We start from the raw sequence: 24,967 nt of genomic DNA, 5'->3' as shown, positions 1-24,967 counted from the left end.
ATCTTAAAACTGAAGAAGATACGAAAAAGTTAGAAGAAAGAGTTGGTAGTTTAGATAAATCTAGTAAGCCAACACTTACTAGGCTAATATAATTTTAAAGAATATTCATAAGAAAACTAAAATTTAACGTTGAATAGCGATAGGCGTGACCTTAGGCCCTTACGCAGTTGCACTCTCTCCCGACAAAAGTCTAGAATACAAACATTCAGCAACGTCTAAACAAATTCTGAAAATTGATAGCGAGAATATTATGACGGTTAGACTTTATTATACTATATTTCTCCGAACCACTTGCATGTGTCACTAATTTACATATATTGAAAAAAGGTTCGACGTTTATTTGACTCTTTCTTAAAAAAGGAACTAAAATATGCAAAAATTAAGGAAATATTTGATAGAAACGAAAAGACTCTTGCCGTTGTTCGACAAAGATTTACAAACATGGTTGATAAATATTTCCAGGTATATTGTAGTTTACTATAAATGTTTAAACAAATTTTCTCCAAAGATTTGAAATTATTAATTCTTCGAAATTATTCGTTAGGCAAAGAGAAATTTAGACGATGCACGTGATAAACTTAGCAAACATCAGCAAATTCGACAGATAATGAAATTAGAAAGTCCAGAGGAGATCAAAACAATATATGAAATCGAAAGAACGATCGAACGAGATATTTCGTGTTATCAAAAAGTGTTAGTCAATTTAGAAGAAGAAGTCGATCAAGCTCGTCGTGAAATTGTCACGTTATCCAATCAACACCTTGAAATGAAATCGAAATTAGAATCCGGTTTTCGAGACTATAGTGAAAGAAATGCCTATTTATTGCATTATACTGATAAATCGATGAAAGCATTACTAAAATCTGAGAAAAAATCTTTCGATATGATTCGGCGCAAGTTTAACAAGTTCCAACGAGAAATATTGCGTAAAACAGAGGTAAATTTTTCTTTCTAAATTCAAATATTTTGCAATTAATATTATTATTATTTTCAAAAATTTATCTTTTTGAATTTTTTATAAATTTTTTAAACTTCCATATTAGGAAACAGAGAAAAGGAAGAAAGCACGACTTGACAATAAAGGGCTGTGCACTAGTACTAATCTGTAGCTACCAAAAATATTATCTTCTTAGCAATAAGTACTAATATTTAATAAATCAATAAACGCATTTTTTTAGTAAATTTAAACTTTACTTCGAATTTAAAACGAAAACGATAATTTGCCGCCAAAATGAACGAATACCATCTATCGATATCATATTGAACTACGTCAGTGATATATACCGGCAGGAACAAATTCATTTTTGCCGGTTAAAAGTCACTGTTTACGGTAATCATCAGATTTTCATCGATATTGTAAAAATTACACCATATTAGGAAATTTTCCGTACAGAAGGTAATTTATAATCATTTACTTTAATGGCACATTACGTATAATTCAACAAGTACTACTAATATCAATTTAATATCTGTTTGTCTTCGACTTGATCTATAAGTTTTATTTTTTATATACAGATTATATCAATCAAAACTATCATGATTAATTCAGCACATAGTCTAAAACTTAATAATCACATGTATATTAACTGTCTCGATACATTTCTATTCAAATACAATTGATTACACGTTGTTATGTACATATAATCACTAAGCATCACAATGTTTCTTAAGATTATAAATTCTAAGATTAATCTGATCATATAAATTAACCAATTTCTATAAGACAGAAAAATTTACTATGTTTAGAGCATTAACTTATGAGTAATAGGAAAAGGGGCTAAGACACTTTACTAACATCGATTTGATCTTCATATTCGTGGACCGTTGTTAGCCAAATGGTCTTATCTGACTGTTAGTGTCACGTTACAAAATTGTAAACAGAAATTCAGTTAACCGTTCGACAGCAGACGGAGATAGATTTTATCAGCTGTCAATTGTTTCAGTTGTGAATAGTGTATGAAACATTCCGAGAAAATCAAAGGCATGTAATCGGCAGTGTCGGTTGTATCACTTGTTTTGTATATGCTTAAGTTACTTTCAATTTACGTGTAATTTAAAAAGCTTACAATGGAATTTGGGTTTTGTTTAGTTTTATAAAATATTTGACTCTAGGATAAAAACTGTGTGCACTTAGCGCTGGTGTCCAAGAATATTAACGAAAGTTGCCATACTCTACTGGTTAGAATGACAAGTAAAAAGGTAGTAAGTACGCTATATACAGACTGTCACAGCAATCATGGTATAATAGGCGAGGAAGTAATTTTACGTGGAAGATACGGCCCTCCGTTTTCAAGAAAATCGAATTTGAAAATTTATTAACTATACTCGGATTTGACCTATTCTTCGCTGAATAAGAATAAATAATCGACACGAGGTTATTCTACGTGTGAGAATTTGAAAAAATCAAATCAAAATCAACTTTGAAAATTTATCAAGTACACGTGTACCAGGTCAATTCTTAACTTCTTTTTTCGTTATTCTAATTTGCGTGCTTACAATCTATCATGCAATGATAATCAGCTCAGACTATGATAACTTAAATTATAATATAATAATATTATAATAATGTTATAATAAAACGATATTTTAGATGGAAAAATTTTATTCTACATTTCTTACTTGTTTCTGCATGTAGAATAACATTCTGTTAATTGTTCATTAGTATCCAGTAATTAATTAACCAAATTTACTTATGCTATAAACGAATGTTATACACTATTATAAATAAATTTTCAAATTCGATTTTAATGAAAATGAAGTGCTATATGAACAAATTTTATTCTATATTTTCTACTTATTTTGCCATGCAGCATCGTCTGTCGATTGTATCATGATTATGACTAGGGTACCCTATATAAAATATTTTTCTATCGATTCTTCATATCGAAAATCAATTTGCGTGTCTGTAGTTAATACGGAAGGAAACATTTCTTGAGAAATTATTAAAGGAAGGAAAAAGATATTTCTTTACAATGGAAGAATTGCACGCCTGTTTGAAAAAACATTCATGCGAATACAAGAAGATGCTATTCGTTATAGATCGCTACTCTCGAGTAAGTTTAACATATAAAATAACGTACATTCGTGTTACTGGTTTATGATGTCCTTTGAAATAAAATGTATCAATAGTATTAATGAATTGCAAATTTTTGTACATTTGTAGAGAATTCAAAAATACAAAGCATGGTACTTGTTATAATATTTATTATAAATAAGATAAGAATAATATAATAAAATGAATAAGCCATTCTTTAACTAAATTCCATTATTGTAATTCCATTCATGAAAACATGAATTTTTAATTATATTCATAAAAATATTCGCAGTTATTCTAGCTATACTCTAGTTATTAAACAATTCTTGAATACTTCTTAAATTTAGTATAAGACACAATTAAAGGAGAATATGGAGGATTTGATAGTGTACGATAGTGACATTCTGGATGATAATGACGAAGATATAGAAGATGCCGATGAAATGGAGTATATGGACATAGAGATGGAAGGATACGAAAATGAGGAAAATTTTGTACTCTTCGAAGAATATTTTCACAGTTTTGATAGTATTGCATATCAAAGGAATATTCTCGCTAACATGGAAATGTTAATTTTGCGCATGTTAATACTGGATGGATCTCTCATAAATATTGAATTTTCGGTATATTCGAAGTTAAAGATCCTTTTGAAAAATTATTATCAAAGAGTTGAAAAGTTTTTGGAACGAAACAAGATGCTCGTAGAATTCCAGGATAATTCTGAAAAAAAACAACTGACCAAGAGTTTTGAAAAGAAATACAACCAACTGCAGCAGCTTTTACTTAAGATTAGCGAGGTATGGTTAAACTATTACAATTTCATCTGTACTACTACGATCGATGCTAATCGAACTTTATGATTGTTAAAAATAATTTTTTTGTAATATAGAAAGAAATATTTCTTGTGGAAATTATGGTGCAACCTTGTATGGTTAAGAATAACGGGGAAAGCAAAAATAATTAAAATTTGTAATGTGATGTCAGTATATGTATGCACATAAAAAAGAATTTAATTATTGCATTTTTACATTTATATCAGTTCGATGTGTGAAAAATAAATACGTTTTGATTAGAACGTGAATTACGTTCTTTATTTTGATTAGTATATATTTTAGATATTTAGTATGTATTTAAAAATTTATTAGGACTGAGTCAACAAGCAAAGTTCTGTCACAGACGAGTTGCAAAATAGGCGTGATATATAATGCTTTTTCGTGTCTCATGAATCTCCATTATCATTATTATTTCCACTTCACCATTTTCGTGTCAAATGCGATGTTACCGATTCAGTATGGTACATACCGGATCTCATCTGTGTTACTGGCACAGACGAGTTTGCTTCGTCTGTGATGTCAATTTATCCTGTCCTTGGCCAATGGTCAGTAATCAGTGATTCAGTGCACAAACATATTTCAAATCGTACGTGCAGATATCGCAAACACTCCGATAGATGTCTCCAATTTATTTTGTACTTGCGCTATAGATCGTTTAGATCTCTACCGACGTTCGATGTCGGCAGATCGCGCATTTACGATATTTGTTCTCTCTTGCTTCTATTTGTGACATATATGTTAATATTGAAAATGTTTGTTTAAATGCGAAAAAGAGTACTAAACAAAATCTAATTCTTGGTGTCTTTATTGCCGAATGGAAAATAATTGATGTAATATTATGTCGACGTTAAATGAATATACTTGTCAACTATCTACGGAGGAGAAAGCGTACATGGCGGCTAATTTGAACGAAACAGACGAAACCAGGCCAATTAAAATTGCTGAAATAAGGCAATGGATAACGGAGAATGAAGATTTACACGCACCTACTGGTATTCATCATTCGCTTTAAACATTCACCATTAACTTCTCTTTCTTTTTATTACTTTGCTATTAAGGAAATATCCATTTTATATTTTCATAGATGATTTTTTTATTTTACGTTTCTTGAGGGCATGCAAATTTAATATCGAGAAGACAAAATCTAAATTATGGAATTATTATAAGCAGAGGGCGAATCTTCCAGAATGGTACAGCAACAGGGATCCATTTCTACCAGAGTTGCAAGAACTCTTTGATTTGGGGTAATGTCTATAAAAATATTTAAATATATTTTTATATATCTTCATTGACAATTTTTATATGCTTTTAAATGAATTAATTTAGGAAATTAATATATTTCAATAACGTCTCGACTTTCTTAAATATTTCTATTTCTGAAAATTAAATATAGTGAAAACAAAGCTTAATATTTATGTTATCGATATCTCTAACCTTCTTGGTCACATTTAGCATTATAAATTGTGAGTATCTTTTCATAAGCTCGAGGTTGGGTATAGTGCCGATGTTGATACCTTATCTGAGTATGATAAATCGTAACATGCGCTTTGCAATTGACTATTGTTTCAGTTTCAATTTTGTATGTCAACCATACTTACTTCAAACATTACTAACGATGTAGTATGTATATACTTCTAAAATCACTTCTTTGAAATATTTTTTACACGTTCATGTATAACGTACTAAAGTAATTTCTTTGTAATATTTTTTATACGTACATGTTTAACGTGCGATTTCCATAATATAATTAAAAAATGCACTTTGTGTGTAAGGAAAATTGTTTCTTTTTAAGCTTAATTTTTCAGGGTGTTTTTGCCTTTAAGAAAATTAGATAACGAGGGCAGAATGGTTGTGATAATACGTGCTGCAGCACATTCTCCTAATAGACACAAAATGTCAGACATGTTAAAGGTATAAAAGACATTGAATATTAGTGATCGTAGGGCGGAATTGCAGCTTGCAAATGAAATAACGAAGTAGTTGCATTTGATACTTTTGCTAAATTCGTAGGTATAATCGCGAACGAAATTTTTGCTTTGTATACAGGAACGAAATTCAAAATTAATTTATTTTGTGAAACAATAAAATAACTTTTCTTTTTTCAGGCATCGTTGATGATTTTGGATCTAGCGTTACGAAACCACGAATCCGTAACGATTCACGGTATAACGGCTATCTTGGATATAAGTGGAATTACATATGAGCATGTATTTCAATTACCACCGAATGTTATTAAAAATCTAGTTCACGCATGGCAGGGCTGTTATCCTGTTAGAATTTACTCGTTGGATTTTATCAATACTCACAAATTCATAAATACAGTCTTAAACGTTTTCAGAAGCTTTATGACTACAAAGTTGAAACAAAGAGTACATGTTCATGCACGTGATAAATTAAAGTTATACGAAACTTTGCCAGTGAATATGTTGCCAAAGGAATATGGCGGTATGAATGGAACAGTGAAGGAATTAAGTGGTATATTTTTATTTGATAAGGTCTTCGTATGTAGGTAGATAAGGTTAACGATAATTATGTCAGTTTAATTACATTTCAGAGTATTGGAAGCGTATGGTTATAGAGAACGGAGAATGGTTCGCCGAGCAAGAAAAATACAAATTGACATTGATTAAGTAACTAGATTGAGACTAATTTGCAATAACGAGGGATTGCACATGCAATTGTTCAGATGGTTAATAAAGAACTACGTGATAGACATCTTGAAATATTTTTTATTTTTTTTGTAAATGATTTTTAAACAGAAAATAGAGAACGGAAAACGGAAATATACAATGCTTCTGTTCTTTTGTTCTAAAACGTGCTTCCTATGTATTCCTTGCAGAATAATTTTATTCAAACTAACCGCTTCTCTAAAATACGAATAACCAAGAAGATTGATAAAGTATAAAATATAATTGCTATAATTTACATTCTACAATATGGTACATATTTTGTATCTTAGAACCGTATCGCACACTAGCGCATATTAATTGTTCTAATTATATATATATATATATATATATATATCCATCCGGTAATTAGTCAAAGTTTGCTTTTATACATAATTTCATATATTCCTCTCGTGATATACGAAACGTATTTCCATTCCACGCTTAGAGAAACGCTTTCTCCGTTTCCCGTTTAACTACATAATTCCTCTTGACGTCAGAAGATAAATAAAACATACATTTAAGTCATGGGCAAGTAAAACTGTCCTATATCTAATTTGCTATTCGTTAACTTAACCACTTACAACAAATTTACGACAAATACCAGGGCACATTGTATTGGATTTAAGTAAAGATCGTCTCATTCATCGCCAAGCAATCTGTACAGCATATTTTCTCTTAATAGGTGAATTTAAACGAGACGATGAATACTTGTGGATATCCATAGTAAAATGCATCGTCGTGCGAATAAATGTTATATTACAGACGTTGAATTAAAAAAAGAAGGATAAAAAGAGAGGATAAAAGAGAAGAAATCCCTAAGGATCAGATATACAGTCATTCGTTCCTGATTCACACGTAAAAGATACCAAGCGCACAAATAGCATCACATATATCTGAAGATTCACGCACAGAGGGTACTACGAGATCGTCTCGAGGAAGCTGTTGAAGCGATCTTTCCTCGCTTCGAGTTTCCACCGACGCGATGGCTGACTGTGGTTACTCAAGTCGAACCAACGTGTCGTTATCTTGATTTCTCTCTTTCACGTGGTAATAACGATATGAAAATGCTACGATCAAGTCTTATCCGCGCTTGAGCCTCAGTACCACTATGCTTATCGTGAGGAAGAGCACTATCCAAACGATGGTTGCGATGAAGCCGTAATGAACATCCGATTCCGACATGGACCAGCCACGTGTCAGCATTGCACGTAGTGATGTCGTTGCCATTGTCAGTGGAAGACACTGAGCTAGGACTCGAAGAAACTTCGGCATACCCTCTATCGGCCAAATCACACCTAAAATTCGATAAATAAATCAACATTACATATTGGATGTAAATTAATTGATACTATGGTAAATACAAAGAAAGTAGTGTCTTGGAATGAATAAACTGTGGATGTTTATGCATGAGAAACTCAAAGTTCCAAATACAAACAAAATGCATGAAGATGCATAAATATTTAAATTATAGTGTTCGCAATATTTAGTAGGTACATCAATTCTCTAGCAAGGATCTATTTTCTATTATATAACATAAAAATATGAATTTGCACAAATATTCGCAGTCTAGTAACGGCGAATTAATTTTTAATTATTGGACAGTCAAAGTCTAACATACGTTGATTATTCTTATATATTACAATAATATTCTCGGTAGGGTTAATGTCGCGCAACTGTATGTTTCTTAAATGTACGAATCGAGCATCTTTAAGTGGAACATAATTAAGAATGCGAATAACTTTCACTCTTACTAGCTAACACTTGATTTCAATGATCGTTGATAAATTCGTGTGTTTTTTACATTAAGAAATTTTCTAACGGAAATGTTGTGCTTTTCACTGTGACAAGAGGTTCCGCAGCTCGAAGAAAACATTTCATTGCATCATTGACTATATCTTTTTACTTCACTTGTTTTTATCTTGTGCATTGCATGCTTTCAATTTATATAACATACGTACCGCTTAACAGAAGCGTTGGATAGAAACTGCCCAAAGCCAGCTGGATTGCATTCCTTTCAAGTTCGCAAATCGCTGAAATTACAAACCCTAGAAACAAAAAGAAAAACATAAATGAATCTTTCTTCTAATTTGTTCCGTTAACTTATCTTAAGGAAAAGTCGATCAATATGTTTCGTCAGACAGACGATGTTGATATAGAAAATGAAATACAAGAACGATTTTAAGATGTGAATAATCCTCTCAGGCTAGGTTGTATAAACTTACTTTTATTTGAGCAAATAGCGACCAAAATTTGTCCAAATCTATTTTTAACCCTCGTCTAATAGAGGTCTAATAGAGGTTATTGTCATAAATATCGAAAGTTTTATTTTAATAATATAATACTTGTAGAAAGTAATAAATCTTCGAATGAAATGTCTGCACGAGTCAGCATTAATTCAGTTTTTGTTATCCGATGGTTGATCTTTGTACACAGAAATTTCAAGAATCAATTATGCACTTTGAACTTACCGAAGCACATGCCACAAAGGCCCTGAAGAATCGTCAATACGATCACCCAGCCAAGTTGTCCTTGACATTCAACATCAAAGACAGCGAGCATGAAAATGAGTACCAATGCAGTTTGTCCGCACATCACCACGAATTGTGTAATCACATGAGAGAAAAGAACCTCTGCCGGTGTAACTCCAGCTACCCAGCTTCTATCCAAAAGACCCTCCATTCTCTCGATGATCAAAACAGAAGAAGTGAGAGCCACAGCCAAGAAGAAGACAATACTGCAAGAAAAGTATTTTGATGATGATCTTGATGGTAAAATTAACAACGTGGTATATTGATTTTTACTCACGTTAAAATTACTCCTGGTGCTACGAAATCGGTGAAACTGGGCTCTTTAGTGCCATAAATTGGATCCTTAAATTGAATCGGTACGTCGCCTAGCTTTGTGTTCTGTTTGCAGGCTGATAGAAGATCTTTGGCAAAGTCCCTGTACGAATATTGAAATTCTCTGGCTAACATCAAACCTATTTGTTGATCTGCAATAATAAATCGTAGTAATCAGTTACGTCTTAAAATTTGGGGAAATAGAGCGGTATGCAAAAGTTTCTGGCTAGCTATATTTTTCATTTTGTATTTCAGAAGTGATACATCCAAGAGAATTTTGATTAATATTAAATTCACATTGATATAAAATATAGCTCTTGAAACACAAATAGTGCTGCATATTGTTCGAATGACTAGAAAACTTACTGGACATATCCAGCCAGACTCTGATCTCGCTTTGATCTAACGTTTCGTCGTCAGCTTCTCTTCCCAAGGCCATTCTCGCAACAAGAGCGTCGGTGAAGTTTTCTGTAAAATACAGAGTTCCCCAAGCGTCTCCATCGCGAACTGCCTCTCTGGCTGATTCCGGATCAGGATAATATTTCTAAAACATAAATGTTCCTTTTAGTAACTACAAATTAAAACCACTCTCTATTATATATATACACATATATATCTTACTATATTTATCATATCTTCGTCCAAAAATTTTAGATATCGACAACTAAGATGCGAAAAGTTACAATCCTCCGTTGTCGGACAAGATTTGTTTCCATAGACCATTTCGTGATTAACTATCGCTATTTGCAAATCTTTTGGATTCCTACCAATTGCCAAACAAAATAGGACTACTTGCATTACTGGCAGTGCAAAGATGAACAGCATCACTCTGTGAATATAGAAGACAGTTTTATTATCTTCATCCAGCAAGGAACAGAATATAGCGTTGTCTTTATCCCATGTAACGCAAGAAAAACTTACCCCACATTTCTCCACATGCGCAAGAAGTTCTTCTGCAATAACGCTTTCATTTTGCCACTGTTCGTTATACCGTAGCATTCGCTTATGTCGGCGCAATCGTTAACAAACGACGAGTTCTTCATTCCGGATAGCGGGCTTCCGTTTATCTATTTCATAGAAAAAAAGAAGACACACGATTCAAGGAAGTTCTAGAGACTTGCTTTAAATATCGTAGATATTGCAGACAAGCAGAAGTGCTCTTACATCGTAGTGGTTTCCGATACCATTCGTCGAGTCATGAATGAGGATCTCTTTACTTTGATGGAAGTTTAAGCCAACGACGCCTGACTCTTCCGTCACGTACACCGGCTCGTTCTTCTTGCCCCAATTCAAAGATGCCTGCAAATACGTGGTAAAGATTAGTTCTTTGCGTTTTCCGTGAAATTTGAAGGTCTTTTTTTTAAGAAATATAATATCTTTTTTCGTATAGCAAATAGTTTAGGTGATATCATGAATAATATTTTAATAACGTACGATCTCGTCTTTCTTACCAAACTAATATTATTCGTGATATTTAATTCTGCTGGTGGTTGGCTGTTCTGTCCTTCCTGTCGCGATAGTTTCAGGAAAGCTTCTTCGAGAGAAGTGCAGTTGAACATCGTGAGGAGAGCCCTGGGTGATTCCTCAGCTAGCAAGCGACCGCTCCTCATCAATCCGATCTGTTAACAGAGAATTTTTACAAATACTTTGTCTCTTATGTCTTTTTATGATTTTGCCTCTTCTTCGAACAAAGTCGAATTTTCTCGGAATGCATAAGTCGTTTGCGATTTTTATTAACAGAGTCTGTGCATTCTCGGAAAATTCGAATATACAAAAATGTACAAAATTCATAACGTACTATTTATCAACCAATTCGATTGTTCCCGCGACACTTGTCTAATTATCATTTCCTCGATTCTACTTCGTCTCTTACGTATTATTGTTATTTTTATTTATTATATTTTATTTTATATTATTTGGTAACCGTTTCGGTAAGCGTTTCGATTGAATTTAATTTTGAGGTAAAGCCAAAGAGAGTTACGTAAAACTATTCAAGCGACAAAAGTCTTAGGACTTACTATAATTATCATTGCAAATGATTTCATTGAAATTCTTTATTCGAACAGCGGGAATAGGATATTTTATATTGAACTTTGACAAATCTTGATGAATATTTCTTCTTTGCATTAACCATATAAATAAGGTGATAAAGCTATCCGTTTGAAAATGTAATAGAAGATTTTTTAACGATGCTGAGAAGCGTAAAATTAGCGACCAATGGATGTCAATAGCAAATAGGCATGTAATTTACATAATGTTCAAATAAATCAGCTATTAATTAAATAGGCATTGGGTGGACATCGTAATAATTCAATTTTTTCTTCATCCTTATAGAAATAACTGTAAAATTTTTTAAGAATACACGAACTATAAAGCACCAACTAGAAAATTCAACGTACAAGAATTTTACGGAAATTAATTTCAAATTACACTCTTAAGTTTCCAAAGCATCTTTCCCGCTTTCCCATCAATTTGCCTGATTTCTAATAATTTTTAGCAGAAATTTATAAAATTTTACTAGTTCAAGTTTCCGTAAAATCTTCCTCTCTCCTTTCTTTTTTTCATTTAAAAACGCGACGTACGATCGTCGAAAGGAAATCAGAGGATTGCACAATTTTAATATGCGATCATTATCGTAATCGTCGGACGATTTTGTTTGGCGACGACTCCAGTTGCATTGCGATTTGTATTCCCACGTATACACCGATATTGCGCTTCGAATATTTTTATTACGTAGCAACGATCGTATTACGTAAGTTTTGACGTACAGTGTGTGCCTGTCGGGCCTCTTCGATGTAGTGTGTGGTTATGATGACGGTCTTGAAGCCATCCTTCGTTATTTGGACCAAGTGGTTCCAGATGCTGTAACAGAGAACACGTAGTAGTCGCAAGAATCATAATACGTGACATGAATACAAAAGAATTAGCGATCGAATCGTTTTATAGGATCTTAACGACGGAACCTATATTCTAAAAACCAACTTCTGCGCTCTTCTGCTATCGGAAGAATATCAATTACTGTTAACACTTAACGCTTCAAGTGTGTCTCTCAAGTACCACCGATGTGCAACGCTCTACTCCAAATGTATTTTTTGGTCGTTATCGGTAATTGTTTACAAATAAAAAATAATAATACTAATGAAATAACTGTACTGTGAGACCTGTGAACGCAGAAATCCGGTTTGCATTCCAATGAATGTTTTACAAAATTCCACACATTACTCAAATATAATCAATATAAATACCGTGATCAAAATTATATTACTTCTGAGATGAATAAATAAGATTGTTTTGAATGACTTTAATATTATCATTTACACGTCATTGTAGCATTTAAAAACTGACACTTACAAACTTGCAAGTCGAAGTATGATGAGAATAAGTTGGAGTTGCCGGACGATATTCACAATTAAAAATCGGAGCGTCAACTAATTATCTGATAATTAGTTTATCCATTTACAAATACAAGCAATTATCCGATAGTTTATTTAATTAAAACTATAAGCTATCGTTTGATAATTACTTTATCTAATTGCAATTACATCGTTATTTGCCTTTCTTCGTTCCATTATTTTACGTTAGAAAATGATCGACGTTCGCTTCATCGGAGAAGCAAAGGAAACTTTCGATGAGTTGGACTAAATGTCAGCGTATGTTTTAAGAAACCACCGAGAGAACTAATTCGCCGATTAGTCAAGCTACTACGTTCCTATGAGAAAGCGCGGAAGAGGATCTCTTCTCTATCGTTCGTTACACACAAGCGCTTGAATTTCGAGAAACTATCGCGAAGAGCTCGTAAATGCCAGTGATGACGAGTATTTCTGGTGATCCAGGGAAACGACACTCGCCTTGTAGCCGAGCATAATCGCTTTGCGAACTTTCTCGCCGCTAATTAGTTCTTCTATCTGTCGTCGTCTGCTGTTCTATTGGAAAAAGAACAGGCAGATTGGACGCAACTATCGGAAGATGCGAGCAACGCCAACATTCACGGTAGTTGGCCGAGGTCTTTTTCTCTAAACGAGGTAGTTGAACGGCGCATCTGCTGGAAATTTACGAGGATCTTGGTCGAACTTTAAGCATCCGCGAAAGATTTGTTCGTACAGGGATGAGGTACGATAAATTGTGACGATAGTAGAGAAGATTTAGTCGACTAATCATCTGCTCTTTGTTTAAATAAATGCTCTACCTTAATCGTTGACTCTTTGAAATAAAACTACGTATTTTTGTTAATCGTTGTAAACACGTAGTTTCGTTTGTCCACATTCGTAAGAACTCGAAGTTGACTGTAGAATAGAAATTTTCCATTAAGATTAGAAATTTTTATCTACGATCGTCTCTATCTTTCTGATCAGAACGAATCACTCGTAAATCTCCAATGCTATTATGAATGAAAGATTCCATATAATCTGTGTCGTCGCAATGTGCAGGAAAGCGGTCGGTTGTGGTTCGCTTCAATTTCCTATTTTTTTTAACAGATTAGCAACGTCATTAAGTTCATTATGCTCGTATGTGCATAGATTGCGAAGTTTTTGGAGTTACGACACACGAAAGCCTCGAAGTAGATTAACACATTCCTCGCGTTTCAGACCGCGCTTTGATCGTAAATAAATTCTACCTAATGTAAATAAGTTGTCTCTTATAAGTATTTCTCTCTCTCTCTCTCTCTTAGTCTCTCTCTTAGTCTCTTATAAGTAAGTTCGGATACTGCGGATAATTTATATCAACAATATGTAAATTTAGCAGTACTTAAACGAGTGATGAATTATTAATTAGAAGCGACATTTACACTCTTCCGAGAAAGAAAAATTTCTCGAGTAAGAAAACATTTCCATAAGCTATGGCAATTACGACTCTAATTTTGTTATGGCCTTTTGACTTTCAAAAACAAATTTAATCAACTGTCGTATAACGTCGCACCTAGCTACGATCACTCGGAGGAGGAAAATCGTTGCGCTACGACTCATCCGCGATTTTCTAATTAAAATTTATCTTGTAAGAGATAACTAATTGCCTGGATACGTTCGATTCTTAAAGATATCGGCTCTTAAAAATAAATCTAATTCGATCACGATATATCACTGTCGTACGTAGCTGTGACGATTATGAAAAATAAACGCATTGTCGTTTCACTGGATCAGCAAATCATAATCAGAGCAAAGTTTGTGAGAAGCGTTCGGCTACGTCCGAACGATAGCGTAATTTTACAGCGAAATTTTACAACGAAAGTGAATTCTTTCAGCCCGGAGCTAACAAGATCATGCAACATAGTTTCACGTATATGAAAGTATATCGAGCATCGTAAAATATCGTTGAGAATGTAAATGTGGCCGATGTCGGTGAGAGTGGTGGTCAGTAGTAAAACGGAGCCAGTGTACTTTTCCACGTTCTTAGCGATGGTAATTGAAAAGCGGCCTGTCACCGCCATTTCATAACGCGAACGAAATTCGTTTGCCTGGACGGAATCGTTTCTCTGCTCTTTAATGTTCCTTTCTGGACATTTATCGCTACAGCCGACGGCTTCTTGGCAGACCATGACGCGCCGTGAATTTTCCTCGTTAACTCAGCGAGGACTTGAGCAGCGAAACAACGTATAAAAGTTGCTTAAACGTAACAATGTACGAAAAACATAAGTACGATGCTTTATACGTTAGTATATCGAGACAGAAAAATATATTAGAATAGTAGATATTTTATAGAAATAGACTGCACGAATCAGAATCAATTAAAAAATTGTTTAAAATCTATTTATCTATATATTTATCAATTGACTATGATCCTAATTATTTGCTATTATTTAATAACAATTATTACCACGAATTAGTTTATCACAGTGGCAGAAACACTTAAATTTCTGTAACCCATTGATGCAACATTTTATTTGTCATATTTTTTAGTGATTAGATTAACATTGTCGAATTGTATCGAATTTACATTGCACTCACGAGAGAGAATGTCAAGAACGTGTCGAATATATTTCGCGTTGCTACTTCTTCGTCCAGCCAAGTTGAACAATTTTACGAAATTCGAAGAAGTTGAAGTATTCTGCATCGCTGTGAGAAACAATCTTTTTCGAATTACACGAACCCTTATTGTACGTCCAATTTCTGTAACGAGCTTCTCTGACGCAGCTATCGTTCAATATTAAATTTAAATTCCAAAGCGGAGAATTATCCAAGAAAATGGTACAGAAAAATTCACGCGTATTTAGATCAATCCTTTTAAAGCGTTTGCAAATCGTTACGCGTTAATAGAAATTTTCGTTCGGCTGAATATTGTGCGCGGTTTAAGAAGCGTAATCTCCCGAGAGAACAGATATTTAAGGAGATTGTGTGGAAATTAGTTCCAGGGGCGTTCATGTTTCCCGTGGCAATTGGCACGTGGAAACAAAAGGTCGTTCAGATGCAAAAGTCTGCGTTCAGTCACCTCTGCTTCTAATTTCGGCCAGGCAAATGGTACTTTCACTTAAAAGCGAATCTTAGAAGCGTATCTGGCAACGTTATAGCTCTCCTGTTACCTTCTATTTACTCTTGTTATTTCATCCTAGCTGACGAAGATAAAATTCCTGTTTATTCCCTGGTCCTTCCATGCATTTCGATCCTCCAAGACCTTTTCTGTTCAGAGAATTCCCAGACACGCGAATCTGGTTTTACCGGGTATCGCCTGACTTTTATTCGTCATTGGGTCTTTGGCCTCGGATATCTTTCCGTTGAAAGCTCAGTTTAGCGATTGGTACATTTTTACGAATTCATTTTCACGGAACTGGATGCGCACTGTGCGCAAAAGTATTTTTAACATGAATTTGATATATCTGTATATAATATTATAAATTTTTACGTATTGAATATATATAAATATTTAACTCTCTATAATCTCTACCTGGTAGGTAAAACGATTTTCTATGAAAGTTGTACCTTTTGAATTACATTGTCAAAAATATGAACTTGTACAAAGATCAGCAGTGCGTAGATTATGCGCAATCACTTAAACGACCTCCTACTGTACCTTATGGTAGTGATTACCATAGCAGTACTCAGAATGGATATACAAAACCTGTGAGGCGAGCCTTGGCTATTGGATTTGATTGGAATTCACAAATACGTGATGTACTTGATCCCGTTACTGATATAGATTATAAAACAATCGTCTAAGTATAGTAGCACTATAACGGTATTCGGAACGGGCGTTCAAATCCTGCGAAGCGAACCTCGACTATCGGATTCTTGTTCCCGCTACTGATATAAATTATGGACTTGCGAAAGTCCTGTCGTTTAAACGAACAGAACTCAAATACTCTCTCGATATACGCTGAGAGGAACGAATTTCTATGGACGTCTTTTTCCGATTTAGCTTGTATGTCGTCAGACACTCACCTTTGTCGCAAAAGTGGATCCACACCTACTGTTGGCTCATCGAGGATCAAGAGCTCCGGGTCGTGCATCAGAGCAACCGCGAAGGATACTCGACGCTGTTGGCCACCGCTGCAATCAGAAAACAATTCCGTCGTTACTAATGGAAAATTGGACGATTTCGCAAGTGTCCACTCTAAACGTAAGGAGAATGAAAGAACTCGTTGAACCGATCCGAAACTGACGACGCATCGTGTGCGTCGTGTAAAGGAATTATTCGTATTTGTGTTGTTATTATCGGCAAGCAAGTCGTAGAAGCAGCCGGAGAAACGAGAGTATGAAACGTTGAGGAGATGGTAGGCGAAGAGAAAAGAATTGGTAGTTTACAAGGAGGATTACAGACGATGATGCGGTTCTACTGAATAAATTCATTACCCTTAACTCGTTTACTTGTCAAACCGTAGACAAGCTTCTTCCAAATTGATAGATTACCTCGATCGACTCTAGTCAAGTTCTTTTGATTCAAATAGACGATATTTAGAAACGATTAACGTTTCTATTAAGCATCGTCGATCAAGTGCTTTGGCGCTAAAATTTCAAAGATTCCAGAAAACCAAGTTTAAATAATCGTTTTGATCCGTGAACAGCCGATGTATCGATTGAAATTAATTACACTTACCTAAGATTCTTTACCAATCGGTTCTGCGTGGGTAGGTCCAGAAATTGCAAAAGGAATCGAAGTCTCTCTTGAATCTCCTCGGTGCACATGCCGAATATCCAACCAAAGTACATCATGGTTTCTCGAATACTGAATTCACCGTAGAGAGCAATCTCCTGTGGCATATATCCGACTCTTCTTCCAGGAACTCCTGATCCTTTGGTGCCTGGTTTACCACCGAGAACCCAGATCTCTCCGGCGTTCAATTTTCTTCGACCAACGATGCAAGAGAGCAGCGTGGTTTTCCCGCATCCACTGGCACCGAGGAGTCCGTAACTGATTCGGAGAAACAGGACGACAAAAGGTATAAATAGGATCGGATGAAAGAAAAAAATCGATATAAAGATTTGAAAAACGAGACGAATACGAGAAATTGGGTGAACGAGAAAATTCTGTTATATCGCGTTACACAGTGGCGAGTTCGATAAGTTTTCTCGTACACGTCTATAGGAAGCTTCAAAATGGAAACGTGCGTGAGATGTATATAATACGAAGAAATATGTAATATACGCAAATTATAGTTCATTGCGTAAACATCCGCATTCTAATTACGATAAAAAACGCATTTTATTTGTTTTTTAGTTCTTTACACGAGTTCAGCCAATAGCAAAGTCTTTCGAAGATTCTCGTTTCTTGGAATCACCATAAAAACGTACGCTTATCTGTTTCGCAAACAGATCGATTTGCTATGAGCAGGCGTGTCATTGGAAGAGTCGCTAACGCGTACAGTACGGCTCTGTCTAATGGCGAGATCGGCGTGACGATTTCTTAGGCGAGTTGGTTCGCGTAATCGGCCGCCAGTTACGTGCTTCCTTGGCATAAAGGCCGATATTCGTAATAGTAGCCAAGATAATGGCCAGCGTGCGTAATGAAATTACGCAACGACGATTTCGCGAATTTGTTTTATCCCGGAAACTTTGAACTCGATTAGAAATTCTCGCCCGAGTTTCCGTATACAAATAGAATTCTCTACTGGAGCGGAACCAATTTTACACCGAAGAGAACGGCACGAGGAACGTCGAACGTTAACGAGAGATGGTCACGTTCCGTTGATTATCTTTGGCCGTTGCTTTCTAAGAAAGCTGCCTTTCGTTTAAGATTCTTCTCCAACAAATTCGTTCCTCGCCATTTTGCTCTCAGAATTTTTCGTACATCTTGCCAAGAATTTGCTCTGTCGAGCGTCGAACTTTTCTGCATCGATCTGGAGAAGAAAATGTAGAAAATAGCCAGATGCAGTTGGGTTTATCGTTTCATAACCCAATCAATATATGTGTATAGTGGTGCGAACTGCGAATAGAAGCAATTTTGTAGTTTATATATTCATAGATCGCGACATGAAATTCTATGAGTCGAGGTTGCACCGATTTCGTCATAGTTGCAGCAATTAACGCAATCAAGGATTACCTGTTACTAGTCTTTTTTTGCATAGTTTCTCAGCTCGATGAATAAATAATTCAGTATCATATGGTACGTCGAGTGTGGAAAAGATTTTCTAATATCGATAAGTTCTAGCTATTGCTCGTAGTATCCCGATCGCTTTCACCGACAATTCAAACCGACAATTACGCCTTTAGGAAATGAGATCGACTTTGAATGCGTAGGCAGATAAGAACGAAAGCTTATTGTTCGGTGAAATTATTTGTAAAATTGCCACGATCGTTTACAGGTGTACGCTGTAATTTCGAGGAAGCGATCCAAGTTCCAAGTGAATTTTTTAAAAGATCAGATACTTTTTTTTTTTACAACGTTTTCTTTATTGTTACTTACATGGATCCCTTGGGTACGGTCATGTTGAGATTTTGCAGGATGTGGTTTGGATTTTTACTGCTTCCGTAACTTTTGAAGGCGTTTCTTACGCTCACCGCCTGCTGTCGGTTCCACGCCGGATTGTTCAAGCCTGGCGTGGCCAATGCTGGATTCGGTGGTATCGTCATGTCCACGCCGGTGTCTGTATTGTTCTGCATATTGTTCGCGTTTATTAGGCCACCGTCGCTTCCCGCTATTGCGTCACTGAAATAAAAAGAAGACAAAATTTTTGATAATTTAGATATTGTAGCATACATTTTTTTAACTTATTTATTTTATTATTTATTTATCGTACTCTCGCTTTCCAGTTTTACCAACTACATATAATTGAGACTAACGTAACGATGAATTAAACATAATACAAAGTTCCACTTTGCTTGGACCAGCATAAACGGCAAATCAAAAATATCTTTCGGCAAACTAAAGTTTCTCCAACTTTCTATTCTCAATATTTCTTGTATTTCTATATCGTATTTCTGTCTATCGTATATCTTCTGAATTCACGGTAACGATTCTTTGATTATTTTCAATATTTTCACGTCCGTTTAGATTTTCTGCATTCGAAGAAACAAATTAATCGTTCATAATGATGCAAGTAACGCAGGTGAAAAAGTATGTATTTTAAAGGCGATAGCACGCAAATCGGAGCATTTATGACGCAAATCATACTAATTGTGCATGACAGATGAAACCTCGAATTGTTAGCTTATGCGATGACGTGCACTTCAACTTCCGAGCAAAGAAACGTACGAACCAGGGTCCAAAGTTTTTCTACTCGACGTTCTACGTAAATGTATCTATATTTTTGCAAATTATCGCCACTACATAATAGTTTCTCAATCGCGTTCGAGAAGCAAATTTTCAAATGCTAGATATTTGTACGATTTGCATCTAACGTCATGAATATTCCAAAATCAATTCCAAGGAAGTTGCATTCAAAGGAAGAGCAACGATAAAGATTAAAGAACATTGGAACTAAAGTTAGAAACCGAACAGAATTTGGAACCGAACCATTGGAACCGAAGTTAGAAACTTTTGTTGCAGATAACGGGACAATCAACTGCACGAACTTGGTTAATATAGTTACGTTCGTCTGCTCTCCAAAGAAACATGAAAAAGTAAAGAAGAGATAGCCACAATAAGGAGCCAACTCTATTGTCCAGTGATTTTAGTAAAGCGATGAAAACCGACTCAAAATCCATCCATTGGTATTCGACTAACATTCGTAGTATCAAAGTTTTGCAACTCTGAATGCAATTTAAATGTCTCCTTAATCCTTTGCACTCTGAATTTTATTTCAATTTCGTTAGTAGCAGCTCCCAACGCTTTTAAGCGTTTTATTTGAAATTTACTTTAACTAAAAAATAAGACGATTTAAATAAATAAAGGAAGAAACAAATTCATTTAAATACCAGTTTTATTCACACTGTTGTTGTATTTTGTACTTCTTAAGCGTATGATATATCTTGAAACAATTTCTAGGATGCAATTCTGCTTTTCTTTCGCACGTTTCACAAACAAAGATAGACATGAAAGAATGTCGAGTGAGACTCGACAAAGTTAGTGCTGCAGACCTTTCGATGGAAAACGATCGACTTTCTCGTTGGTCTTTTGACTTCTGAGCAAAAGTTTTCGATTTACGAAAAATCGTGTCGGCAAGGTTCGTTCGAGATAAAAATGACGCATCGATCGAGCCACTGTTGTGTGAGAAAAGGAATCTGGACGATTCGAAATGACGAAAATCTGGGATAGATTCGTAATCGAGTCACGGACAGTGCAGGGTCGAGTCACGGTCGTGTCGTAAAAGCGTCTGCTCGAAAGTGTTCTCGAGGATCGTCTGGGTAATTTATAAAGAAATCATTGAATGCAGAGAAGAGAATGGAACGAGTCACAGGAATGTCTCGAAGCAAAGAAAAGCCGACTATGTGGTGATTAGTAGGCTCGCGTGCAGGTTAATCGGCCACCGAATTACGCGTCTTATTCGTCCGACATTCTAACGCGACGTTTCTCTCCAGTTCACGATTCTCCTAGGAAAATCTGACGTCCTTCTCAAACAAATTATTCCGCTAGACTGGCCGAGGTTCCGTAATTCATCGTTCGCAAGAAAAACATGTTACAACGACTTGAAACTACACTCCTCGTCAAAAAGATAACCCACGTGTGCTATCTTTAATTTCTCAATGACGCGTGCAAAGCTTTTCGTCTGTAACGTATAATATCAAAACATTATGAGCTCAGGATATGCGGTTTGTTGAAAATAATTAAAAATATGATAAGGTTTAGTGTGTAACAAACAAAAATTGTTTTATTTTAAGAACGAAATGAAATGAACACATGTACAATAAGAAAATAATAATCAACATAAATTGTAACTAACAATAATTACTTATCAAACATATATACTTGTTTAACTCCTTAACCTACAACTACGGGCATAGCCCGCAGTAGATGATCGGACCAAACGCAAATTCTCGAACGTAAATCATAAGTTAAGGGTTTAACAATGGGTACATCCCCCTTTATTTTCTATTGTACGATTTGGTATCGATTTATATAGTTTCTGGATATAATTTTGACTTAACGTATCCCATTCGCGTACAATTGCATTTTTTAATTCTTGCACGTGTGGGTACTGCTTTCCATTTACGTATACGCCGTGAACAAGTTCTGCCCAACAATTTTCAATAATATTAAGTTCCGGAGAGCGTGCAGACCACGGCAAAATAGATATATTATTTTCATTAAAATATGATTGGACCAATCTTGATGTGTGTATAGGTGTATTATCTTGTTGAAAGATTTAATCAGGTCCAGAAATGCGTTCTGCATGATTATCGATCTGTTTTTTGATTAAATTTATGTATCAGACACTATTCATTCTCGCAACGATGAACTTGATACTTGTCTTGCCGAAATAACCGATACCGGCCCAAACTATCACGTCGCCTCCTCCCATTTGTCGTCGAATTGCTGACATTGTCTCTTTTCTTATGTCATGAAAATAATATTTTAACCCATCAGGATCATCCAAGTTGAATCTTTTTCATTTGAAAATAGTACCCTTCTTCGTTTCTTTTTCCAATGCATTCTTTCTTTCTGCAAAACGTAAACGTTCTACTTTGTGTTTCGTTGTTAACGAAGTTTTCTTTTTCAATTTTAGCCTCTTAATATCTTTGCAGGATAGTAGAACTCGACGAACACTTGAAACATTGGCACTAACATTAGATTTTTCCATTATTTGCTTCGTTGTTAACTGCGAGTTGGAAGCTACACGCAAAATTGCTAGCTTATCATAATCATTTTTTAAGAAATTTTGTATTACTTTACGACTTCTCATTATTACTTTCGATATTTTTGCTACTGATAACTGTTGCTGTTTTAGTTCAAGAATTTGCTTTTTTTCAGACTCGTTTAATTTTTTTCCGCATCTCACATACTTACAAATTTCTATAATGTTGTACCGTAATCTTTACTCGTTGATAGATCATGAACTACTAGCAATTTCTAAACATATTAACAGAGTGTGTTATCATTTCGACCTTAGTATGGGTTAGTTTTTCTTTGTTACACACTAAAACTCATAATATTTTTAATTATTTTCAACGAATCGCATATTCTGAGCTCATAATCTTTCGATATTGTACGTTACAGACGAAAAACTTTGCATGCGTCATTGAGAAATTAAAGATAACACACGTGGGTTATCTTTTTGATGAGCACTGAAATTCAAAATTGCGAGCTCTGTTTATTCGACGCTCTACTCCGACATTTTCGCGCTTCGAGTTCACGGTCCCTGGTCCCTTTCAAAAGTTACTCATTTCCGAACAGATTTTAAACAGATGTTAATAACGATCCTCCATTCCCGAGTTAAAATATTCCATTTATAATTTCGAAATATTCGATACAATGAATAAAATCTTCCGTGCTATTTGTGTCATTTCTTTTTCTCATTCGATTTAAAATATTTCTTCCGTAATAGTTTGTACAAAGTAATTTTGCTTGAGAGACAAGAAACAATGGGAATTTTCCATATTTAAATATATTGAGATATGTATAATTTTGTGTGCTAGACTAGATTGATCGCGTAGTAGTGACACACATATGTGAATATGAGTATATGGGAGTATGTGTGTGCACAGCGTCTCGAAAAACAGATGAATGCAACTGTTCCGTTAGCGGTGTCGTACAGAAGATGGCGAGACAAAGAGAGTGCTGAGACGCGTGCAAATGTATATCGACGAAGATCCTGGAAATCGTTTATCAAATAAATCTAAAACTATTTTAATATGAATCCTAAGTGTAACCTTAGTGTTCGTTTACTTTTATTTCGGCGATTAAGATCCACAATTCTCAACAAAATACATCTCGAAAAATGGGAAAGTACTAAGTAGAATATATTGTCTAAGTAGGTTTATTACGCGCAAGTTGCCTTAATAGCAATACCAAATTACGCGTACCATTCTCTCTTTCAGTAATTTCCTCCGCTTCAAGATTCTCCAGGGAGACTCACGTGTCAAACGCATTTTCCCGTTAAAATTAAATTCTATTTGCGAGTTAAAAGAGAGTACTCCGGAGGTGGGTGATGGCGATAAAATTGAATCTAAGAGGAATAGGCAACTGGAAGAAGCCTTAAGATGCGAAATCCGCGTTAGATGGCTTACGTGCGTCGCGGCAGACTTGGGTCAGTCAGGATCGTTTAGAAAGAGCGAGTAAACTGGCTTACGTAAGAAAGCGGCTTTCTTTTCGCTTACGCTCGCCGGTTCATTGGGCAACGCGTATCGACGTAGATACCTGTTCACCGGCATGCGGCGATAATATGTCGTTTACACCGGCGAAATGTATATAACCCGTTTCTCTGAAACGTATCGCCGACCAAGGCCGTGCAAACATTTCTCCACGATTCTGTTGACGTTTTCTCCGGATTTGCGAGAGATGCTTGCTTCGCGAACCGAGTGCTCGCACAATTTTTCTTCCTTTTGCGGTTACGATCGGTTAAGACATATTCGCACGGACAAAATTGTTCGCCGTTGAACCAGTGAAATTTTGGATCTTAAAATAGATCAGAGTAAGTTCCACCAGATAATTACGTTTAGAGACAAAGCGTTCTTCCATGGCGTAATAAACCGACGAGAAATTCAAATTGCACGATCTTGCTTTTTTCATACGGAATAATCGAGCTGTTCCACGTTATTCGATGAAATTTTGCATTTGAAGATAGAAAATAGAAATGAAAACGAGTGGTAAATTTAGTTACATCTGGACACAAAATATTCTTCGATGATGTAACACACTGAGGAATAATTCGGACTGAACGATCTTGTTTCTTACGGGATATGGAATAATTGATTTGTTCGTCGTTATTCCATGAAATTTTAGATCTTACGACGGACTAAAACAACCTGGAATTACACGATTGTATTTAGGGACGCGTGTATATACAGACATATACCTATACATTAGCAATCCTTTAAGATCGAAGATGAACGAATATTTAGATACCTTGAGATACAAATAACCATCGCGAGTTATATTATCGGTTAATAAACGACGAATATATTGGCGCTGATAGGAATCGCGTATCGGCACGAAAATCACCGAAGCGAAGGAAGAATTGAAAATTCTATTCAAATATTATCGCGAGTTAAATACACGTGCTTTAAGAAAATTGATGCAAGACACCGCATAAAGAATTTGTTTACAGACTGAGCTACTGAAATTCAA

General features: G+C 35.2%; 3 protein-coding genes across 9 annotated transcripts in view; 2 read left to right on the top strand and 1 right to left on the bottom strand.

The window, feature by feature from the left end:
- The first annotated feature begins 1,291 nt into the window (after nt 1-1,291).
- On the top strand, nt 1,292-4,790 carry LOC100645177. Of its 5 annotated transcripts, none has more exons than XM_048412956.1 (5): nt 1,292-1,396; nt 2,113-2,199; nt 2,910-3,053; nt 3,382-3,831; nt 3,924-4,790. In XM_048412956.1, the coding sequence occupies exons 2-5, from the start codon at nt 2,185-2,187 to the stop codon at nt 3,996-3,998; spliced, it is 684 nt and encodes a 227-aa protein (XP_048268913.1). In that variant the 5' UTR covers nt 1,292-1,396; nt 2,113-2,184; the 3' UTR covers nt 3,999-4,790. The 5 variants fall into 5 exon arrangements, with proteins under 5 accessions (XP_048268913.1, XP_020722431.1, XP_048268915.1 ...); XM_020866772.2 differs by having other exon boundaries at nt 2,113-2,202; XM_048412955.1 differs by lacking the exon at nt 1,292-1,396 and adding an exon at nt 1,534-1,981 and having other exon boundaries at nt 2,113-2,202.
- On the top strand, nt 4,706-6,582 carry LOC100649274 (retinol-binding protein pinta). Its single transcript, XM_020866770.2, has 5 exons — nt 4,706-4,859; nt 4,952-5,111; nt 5,673-5,778; nt 5,973-6,342; nt 6,422-6,582. Exons 1-5 carry the CDS (start codon nt 4,706-4,708, stop codon nt 6,499-6,501), a joined length of 870 nt encoding a protein of 289 aa, XP_020722429.1. The 3' UTR covers nt 6,502-6,582.
- LOC100649393 (ABC transporter G family member 20) overlaps nt 6,579-24,967 on the bottom strand; it is a 49,498-nt gene continuing 31,109 nt past the window's right edge. For all 3 annotated transcript variants that reach the window (XM_020866767.2, XM_020866768.2, XM_020866766.2), the window contains 13 exons: nt 19,208-19,450; nt 17,402-17,716; nt 16,747-16,854; nt 12,145-12,238; nt 10,828-10,995; nt 10,541-10,675; nt 10,298-10,443; nt 9,998-10,205; nt 9,743-9,920; nt 9,342-9,528; nt 9,005-9,270; nt 8,495-8,581; nt 6,579-7,831 (listed from right to left, as the gene is read on the bottom strand). In XM_020866767.2, the coding sequence (XP_020722426.1) occupies nt 7,617-7,831; nt 8,495-8,581; nt 9,005-9,270; nt 9,342-9,528; nt 9,743-9,920; nt 9,998-10,205; nt 10,298-10,443; nt 10,541-10,675; nt 10,828-10,995; nt 12,145-12,238; nt 16,747-16,854; nt 17,402-17,716; nt 19,208-19,450 (2,350 nt within the window). In that variant the 3' untranslated portion in view covers nt 6,579-7,616. The remainder of the gene's footprint in view (nt 7,832-8,494; nt 8,582-9,004; nt 9,271-9,341; nt 9,529-9,742; nt 9,921-9,997; nt 10,206-10,297; nt 10,444-10,540; nt 10,676-10,827; nt 10,996-12,144; nt 12,239-16,746; nt 16,855-17,401; nt 17,717-19,207; nt 19,451-24,967) is intronic.

This window comes from Bombus terrestris, chromosome 15 (genome assembly GCF_910591885.1).
Source record: "Bombus terrestris chromosome 15, iyBomTerr1.2, whole genome shotgun sequence".
Taxonomy (NCBI): domain Eukaryota; kingdom Metazoa; phylum Arthropoda; class Insecta; order Hymenoptera; family Apidae; genus Bombus; species Bombus terrestris.
The sequence above is the reverse complement of the archived record's forward strand: the minus strand, read 5'-3'. Positions and strand labels throughout refer to the sequence as shown.